The 8,595-nt window shown below is 41.7% G+C and overlaps 1 protein-coding gene across 1 annotated transcript; it reads right to left on the bottom strand.

Annotated features, from left to right (window-relative positions):
* Positions 1 to 2,915: 2,915 nt before the first annotated feature.
* Positions 2,916 to 8,261, bottom strand: LOC149622668 (uncharacterized). Its single transcript, XM_089853578.1, has one exon. It carries the CDS (start codon positions 8,259 to 8,261, stop codon positions 2,916 to 2,918), a length of 5,346 nt encoding a protein of 1,781 aa, XP_089709704.1.
* Positions 8,262 to 8,595: the final 334 nt, after the last annotated feature.

The following is an 8,595-nucleotide window of genomic DNA, read 5'->3' as shown; positions in this document are numbered from 1 at the left end:
AAGTAATTCTAATTAATTAGTATGAATCGAAAAGGTAATTATCTAATTAAAATTTAATTAGATTTAGGATTAACTAATTAGCTAATTGAATTTTGAATTAATCTTTTACGCCAATTTGTTGTAAAAAAATCGAGGAATTAACTCTTGATTCATCTATTTGAATATGAAAAAGCCTGATTATATCGATGAGGAAACCTTAGTGCTACTCTAAATTTTTCAGCTCCTCAAACATGAGAGAATACTAGTACTAGTAGAAAATTACGTAGTTCGCAACTGCCCCATTTCGAAATTTCGACTGTTTTACCTACTCGAATTAATAGCAGTGCGCATGTATTTACTACTCAGGGGTCCATTATAGGAACTGTGGGAAGAAAATGAAGAAATGAGACAAATTTTAACATGACGGAAGGCTCGAGGCTTGTCTCATTTTTCGAGAATAATTCATGGCTTCCGTACCCGTTTTTCAATGACATAAAAACATTAAACTTTGCATTACCAAAGTACTAAATCCATGGGCACTTTTAAACTTTTATGTTTACTTATGGTCTCTTTTTTACCTTAATTAGACAAGTAATTAATTAGAAATTAGTAATTCTAATTAATTAGTTTGATAAATAAATGCCTAATTTCTAATTGAATTGAATTAGTTTCTATGTCTAATTGCTAATTGGCTAATTAGTTAGATCATAAATATTTCCCTAATTGCTAATTCTAATTCAATTAGTTGTCAGCTAATTAGCACAGCTCTGTATCATAATCCTCTCTCTCGTTTCAAATATTTCGAGCAAAGGTAAAACACAATTCACAATGCTTAACACTACTAGTACAATTAAGTCCAATGCTTAAACTTTCTATTCTTAAACTTACCATCCTTTTAAAATACACGAACCGAAAAATATTACCTCACCACAGTTCTCTTCCGTTACCTCTCCCTTGAAGAACGATAAATTTTATACTGACAAAGGCGCTACTATTTCACGTCTATTAGTACGAGTACTAAGGGCCTCATCGTAGATTAACATCATACAATGTGGCTAAAAAAGCCGGAATAAACCAATAAAATTTGGTTTAAACCACCCCAAAAGCAATACCATTGGTTTTTTCAAGAAAAATCCGGATTTTTCAAACCATGGTTTCTGACTACATTTATCTTTTGTGAACCCAGGATTAACTCACAAACACACACACACACCCACACACACGTTGAGTGTAATATCTCTCCGTGACATACGTCACTCGGAGAGGTAAAAACACATTAAGGGAGTAGTTCAAACTCGGCTCAAGATTGTTATTTTCTATGGCTGAGTTGTACGATATTGACAGACTTTCTGGCAGTCTTGGAAAAAGCAAAGGTTCACAGGTCAAAAACCAATTTATTTATTTCTAATCTATAGGTAAATTAAATTGTCGACCAGTTTACGATTGTGGACGCTAGAGGGTCACTGGTTGCAAGGTCTCGTTTCAAAAATATCCTTATTGCCAAAACTGCTTGTTTCGAGGGGAGGCGGGTTAACCAAAGTTGTCTGATTGATAAACTCGCGTTGTATTATCGCGAAAGCAAATCGGTTAAATCAACTGGTTTAATTTAATTTTAAATTATGGATAGCAGCTCACAAAAGTTTTTATATTTTTTCAGTTATTATTTTAATTTTCTATCGAATCGACATCAAGTATGCAAGATGAGTCAGTGGGATGACCTAACTTCATCCTATTTTTTCAGTGACCTGAAAGTCAAGATTTTCTCCCGTATGTTCCAGTTTATCACTTTATTCGTATTGATAGATTATAGACCAATAATAGGCCGAACTAGATGAATAATTTTAGATAGATAATACGCCAATGTAGATAAAAACAAATTAGATCAATAATAGGCCAAACTAGATTATTTAAAACTCTCTTTGTAGACAAAGGCGAGAAAAAGTTAAAGATCCATACGTGTTGGAAATGAATTGTTTGAAGTACAGATATTCAAATTTTAATTTTTGAAGACATGATTATAAAACATCAACTATTTAAAAAAATTCCTTTTCTTTGTTTTTTTTTCACCAAAATTCCAGGAGCTAGTTTGCGTATTCGGCCCTAAAAGGAGAATAAAATGGAAAGAAAATCGTTCATAGCAGACAAAATAAGATAAGAATGAAAACTTAACTACAAAGACAGTTTTTATTAGTATCTGTACTACAGTCTCAATATGAATTAAAATTGTTAGAAACTTGTATTTTGAAACTTAGAGAGAAATGCAGGTGCTCCATTTAAGTCTTAGAGCGTTGCCCTCCATCAGTTAACGCGTTTGAACTAACTAACCGGCTATTATATAAGTGTCAATCCTGGTTGCGTCAACGCCAGTCCAACTCAAATTGCCTTTCCGTCGTTTTCACGTGAAAATCATGTGGAAGCAATAGTTATACCACAAAACGATTTCGAAGACCTATGCTAAAAATTTATCCGTAGACCTGTGCACTGTAGAATGGGCTACGGGATTTCTGGGGGGAGAGCTTACGGTTTAGACTGAAAAATATACCGCTACGTGGTTCAACTTAAATCTATGTGTGCGAAATAAACCGACGTTTGATTGAAAACTCGAGATATAACGGTAACTAATTTTATTAATGGTAAAAATGGTAAATAAACATCGCGCTGTATAGCGTATCGTTTAAACAGAAGGAGCTTTGTCTCGACGCGTCTACGAATTCAAACTAAATCACACCTTTGCCCTTTCTGCCTTCGCTATTTAAACAATTATGGGCATGAAAGAGAGATAAGGAAAATTATCTTGGTTTTTTAAACAAGTTTTGAGATATACTTTTTTACAGTTTTTACAGTTTAAAGTTCTATTACATAGATTAAAATATATCATGGTTTAAAATTTAGTTTTAACACGCTCCCCCGCTTGAGCCTCGATCCGCAGGCTCAAGTCATGGTTGGAACTCAAGCAGGTACAAAAGTTGTACAGGACGTTTGCAGATGGTTCCATTTGCAGTACGGAGGAGGCAGGATCTGATTACGCCATCTCGTCCACGAAAGGCTTCTGTTACTATGGCAGTCTTCCAACATTGGCGCGGGATTTTTTCCTCCTTGATAAGGACAAGGTCGTTAGGTTTCAATTCCTTGGTTGGATTGCACCTTGTGCGATGATGAGCGGAGCGTAACTCCAAAAGGTAGTCATCTTTCCATCTTGTCCAGAATCGGTCGTTCAGCGTTTGGCGGTATTTGTAACGTTTGACGAGTGCGTCTCTGGTCACAGGAGCGACTTCAGTTTGAGGGAACGATCGAGATGGTAAAGTGGTGATACGGCGACCCACCAGGAAATGAGCAGGCGTGAGAACTATGGGTTCGCCGGGGTCTTCATAAAGAAACGTCAGAGGTCTGGAGTTGATCGTGGCTTCCGCTTCGGTTAGAATTGTTTGGAGTTCTTCCGCTGTTAGTTTGGCTTTCCCAATGGTTTTCTTTAGAGCGGTTTTACAACTGCGAACAAGGCGTTCGTAAAACCCGCCCCACCAGGCGGCGCGATCAGCAATGAACTTCCAGGTTATTCGGTGTTCTCCCAGGTAGCTAGTGACTTCTGAGCTTCTCAAGTTCTGAAAGATAGCTTTTAAGTCCAAATCAGCGCGTTTGAATGTTTTTGCATTGTCAGAGAAAACGGTTTTGACAATGCCTCGTCTTGCGATAAATCGGCTGAATGCCATCAGAAACTTCTCCGTTGTGAGATCTGTCACGAGCTCCAAATGCACCGCACGTGTAACGGCGCACGTAAAAAGAGCTATGTAAGTCTTGTTTCCTTTCTTCGTGTAGAGAGGTCCTGCGAAATCAAGCCCGGTGATTTCGAAAGCGGGAGCTGGAGTGTTTCGTAGTGGTGGTAGAGGAGCCATAGGTGCTGCAGACGGTCTGGCTCGGTACTTGAAACATATGACACATTTGGATATTTGGTTCTTGATGAGTTGTCGTCCACGTACGATCCAAAATTTCTCACGAATCTCTACCAAAGTATCATTTACCCCAGCGTGCATAAGGCGATGGTGGTGAAATTGTACGAGAAGGCGTGATAGGGTATGATCGTACGGCATGATCCATGGGTGGCGTTCGCGATAAGTGAGAGTTGTGCCAGTGAGAATTCCGTCTGCGTCTAGGAAGGGATCCAGAGAAAGAATGGTCGATTTCCGGTCGATGGCTTGGCCACTAGAGAGGCTTCGGACTTCGTGTGGATAGGATTCTCTTTGCGTGATCTTGACCCATTTTATTTCTGCGTTGTGGATTTCATCTGCCGATAAGGGACCGGAAAGGCGGTGGTTTGGCTTCCTTGAATTGTGTATAAAACGACTGATCCACGCGGTCAGTCGATAGACTCGAGACAGAGAGCTGTAGTCTTTTAGCTGGAAAGGCTGCTCTGGATTGGCTACGGCTACGGAAACACCTTGGAAGATGGTGGCTCGAAATTCTCGTTTGATCTCAGAGTTCAGGGCGTCATCTGGTTTTGGGTTGGAGATAGGAAACTCTCCTGGTTCGCTTAGCCAAATAGGGCCCCTCCACCACATGGCATTGGTGAGAAGGTTACTGGCCTTGAGACCTCGTGTAGGCAGATCGGCAGGGTTGTCTTTTCCTTTGCAATGGCTCCAGATTTCAGGTGACGTAAGAGTCTGTATTTCTCTAACCCTGTTTGAGACAAATGGTTTATAAGTTGCAGCTGCCCCTCGTATCCATTGTAGCGATATGGTAGAATCTGTCCACATCCGGAGTTTTGTTGGTTTAGAGGATAGGGCTTCCATAAGATGTTTAGACAGTCGAGCTCCAAGTACTGCTCCCATGAGCTCCAGGCGGGGTAGAGTAAGCTTTTGTAGTGGAGCTACCCGTGTCTTGGAAGCTACCAAGGTCGTTCCGATTTTATGGTCTATGGTCTGGTAGCGAAGGTACGCCGTGGCAGCGTAAGCTTTCTGGCTTGCATCGACGAATATGTGGAGCTCTGCAGAGGTAACCGGTGAATTCTCAATGCCTGAGAAATAGAATCTTGGGATGGTTAAATTTCGAAGTTCGGTGAGCTCGTTGCACCAATCGTCGTATAGGATAGAAATGTCATCTGGCAAGGGCTCGTCCCAGGATACTCCTCGTTCCCAAAGCAATTGAAAAAGGAACTTGGCTCGGATCGTATAAGGAGCCAGAAACCCTAAAGGGTCGAATATTCTTGTGACGGTTTTCAAAACCCAGCGTTTAGTGTTGTCTCGTGATACTAGCCACTGCAAGAGTGAAGTTAGATCATAAATAATGCAGTCTTGTTTGTAGTTCCATATGAGTCCAAGAACTTTGGAGTTTGGGGTAGCCTGGTTTTGCTCGTCTTCGGTGGTAATTCCGGATTCGATCCATAATTTTTGTAGCTCGGCGGAGTTTGTTTTCCATTTCCTTAAATTCATCGAGGCTTGGCTGAGTATTTCTTTAGTATCGCGTGAAAGCTGGAAAGCATCTAGTACTTCGTGTCCCCCTGATAGCAAGTCGTCAACGTATAGTTGCTGGTTTATGGTGTGACAAGCTTCAGGGTGTGTTTCTTCGAATTTCCTTAAGTGGTGACGTACGGTGGCGGCCAGAAGAAATGGACTGCAGGTAACGCCAAACGGGACGCGGGTGATACGGTAGTGTTGAGATTTGGCAGGGTGGGGCTCGGTGTCGCCTTGAACCCACAGGAAACGGATAGCGTTACGATCGTCTTCTTGAATGGAAATTTGCAAGAATGCTTTTTCAATGTCGCTGGTGAATACTATTCGATATTCACGAAACCGGATTAATACATCAAAGAGCTCGGGGTTTAAGTTGGGTCCCGATTCGAGGCAGTTGTTCAGTGAAAGAGCTCCTTTTGCTCGCGAAGATGCGTCGTGAACGACTCTGATACGAGTTGATTCATGGTCTTCTCGGATAATCTCTCGATGCGGCAGGTAGTAAATGACGTCGCTTGGTTTATCCTGAGTGGCATCAACTTCTTCTACCACCTTGGCTTCAATTTGATTGAGGATTACATTGTGATATTCTTGGAATCTTATGGGATTGGCTTTGAGACGGTTGATTAGATTTTCAGTTCTCTTCGTGGCTACTGCGAGATTGTCCTTTAGTTGTGGTTTGTTTTCATTCCATGGGAAAGAGACTTGGTATCTCCCTTCTTTGATTGCAATGGTTTTCTCGAAGTCTTTTAAAACTTGGTCGTCTTCCAAATTAGGTTTGGTTCCGTCCTCTCTGATCCCAATGGAATCAAGGTTCCAAAAGGCTTGGATTTTCTCGGACAGTGTACTTTCTTCATTGGCATCCAGGGAAGAAGAGAACATGACAGCAACAGTATTGATACCAACGGCGCTGGATTTGACCTTGGTCGGTCCGTTCACTGTCCATCCAAAGATGGTCTCCATGGCTACAAGCGTATCAGAGAGACGGAAAATCTTCGTGGTGACAATTTCCCAGTAATAGTCAGATCCAATTAGGAGTTCAATGGCGGTACTGTTTTTGGCACGTGGATTTCCCGTTGGAGCGTCGGCGATCATGAGTCCCTTTTCGGTCATTAGTTGAATGGTATTCTCGTCAGGAGCCGGAAAGACATTTCCGCTAATGTGAGGAATTTCAAGCGCTTCGAGAGTAATAGTTTTCGCTGGAAATTGGACGTTCATTAGTGTAAGTCGTACCTTGTTCCTTTTTACTCGCGTGGGTTTATCGCTTGAAAAGTGGTAGCGGTCTAATTCTTCGAATCCAATGACCGGAAGTTGGAGGTTTTTTGATATATCTTCTTGAATGTAGGTGCGTTGAGCGCCGTTGTCCAAAAGACATCTGATCTTCATTGTTGTGTCTCCAGAGGGGCTGGAAATGAGTGCTTTAGCAGTTTGAAGTAGGACTAGGTTGCCATTGATTCCTTGAATTCCGGAAGTCATGTCTGCTGTCGTCTCGGAACGGGTTTTAGGTTCCGTGTTGACATTCTGGGCTTCCCTCAACTCCTTTCTGTCGCATAAAACCTTGTGATGTTTCCTGGAACAGTTTCTGCATTTCTGATATTTGGATCTGCAGTCTCGAGCTTGGTGACCTTCCTTTAGACAAATGAAACAACGTTTCAAATTTGCCAAAATTTCTTTTCTCTCTTCCGAGGATTTGGGGCAGTTCGTCGTAGAATGTGCATGCGAGTCGCAGAAGAGGCAAACGAGACGTTCCACTGTACCCGTTGTGAGACTAGCGGTGCTGGAAGGAAACGATTTTGGACGGTGGTCATTTCGGGGGAAACTGTTCCTTTCGACGGCTTTGTAAAGTGGTTTAGTCGGAGTCTTTTCATCAGCGTGTAGGATGGCGTGTGCACGTTCTCTACTGGTGATCTCCTTTAATAGGTATTCAAGGAGCAGGTGAACTTTCCAATCAGCCTCTGATTCGAAAAGACGTGAAAATCCAAGAGCTATGTCACTTGGGAGACGCTTGTAAATAAGACAACTCAGAATTATGCTGTCTTGGTTAATGTCGACATTCATGGATTTTAGGCTTCTTATTTGGGTTTCACAGAAGTCATAAAATTTTCGTAGTCCCGATACGTCGTTAGAATTTTTAATAGGTGGTAGGTCGAAGAAGTTGTTTAAGTGTGTACTAACAATTGCTCCTCTTTCCCCAAATCTATTCCTTAAGGTAGTTATGGCGTATTCATAATTGTTCGAGTTTAGGCCTCTTATCGCTGTAGCAGCGTTTCCCTCAAGGTAGGATATAAGATAGTTGAACTTATCTGAATCGTGGAGATTCTCGTTGTTGTGAATAGCTGTCTCGTACTGGGTCCAGAAGGTTTGCCAGGCGGCGATGGTTCCGTCGAATTTTCGGATCTCCAGTTTGGGGAGACGAACGTTGGGTACGTTCCTCGCTTGTAATGCCGTGTAATGAGGGTTCATTAATGGTGGGATATCCGTGCGGTTCCCGTTGACCTCCCTTAGAGCCGCTGTTCTTGAGCATTCTAACTTGCGTTGAATTCTTCCTTTTGCCGCGGTGATCTCTGAATTGTAGTTTTCGGCGATTTCCCATTCGGATTCAAGGTCATCCTCTTCGGTGATTAACGCTTCAATTTGGTTGTTTAACGTGTTCAACGCTTTCTCGAACCTTGTGAGTTGGTCAAGGTTGACTTCAAGTATTTCGATGTCTGGTTCTTCCCGCTGTAGTTCGTTCTCGGTGGAATTCAAAACGCGAGTTGTATTGCCGCGAACTTTTCCTCTTTTCCGAATAAGTATGCGAGCGGTTGTACCGGACTGATTTAAACCATTTTCTGTTGCCATTATGTTTGTTACTATTCGCGAGTATACCGACTGATTTATTCCGAATTTGATTTAAAGGTTATTGTTCCCGGGTTTCGGCACCAAGATGTAGAATGGGCTACGGGATTTCTGGGGGGAGAGCTTACGGTTTAGACTGAAAAATATACCGCTACGTGGTTCGTAAATTAACTTAAATCTATGTGTGCGAAATAAACCGACGTTTGATTGAAAACTCGAGATATAACGGTAACTAATTTTATTAATGGTAAAAATGGTAAATAAACATCGCGCTGTATAGCGTATCGTTTAAACAGAAGGAGCTTTGTCTCGACGCGTCTACGAATTCAAACTAAAT

This window comes from Phalangium opilio, unplaced genomic scaffold (genome assembly GCF_054372755.1).
Source record: "Phalangium opilio isolate 3A_F unplaced genomic scaffold, DU_Popi_V2 ptg000194l_1, whole genome shotgun sequence".
Lineage (NCBI taxonomy): Eukaryota > Metazoa > Arthropoda > Arachnida > Opiliones > Phalangiidae > Phalangium > Phalangium opilio.
This window is presented reverse-complemented; position numbering and strand designations above follow the sequence as displayed.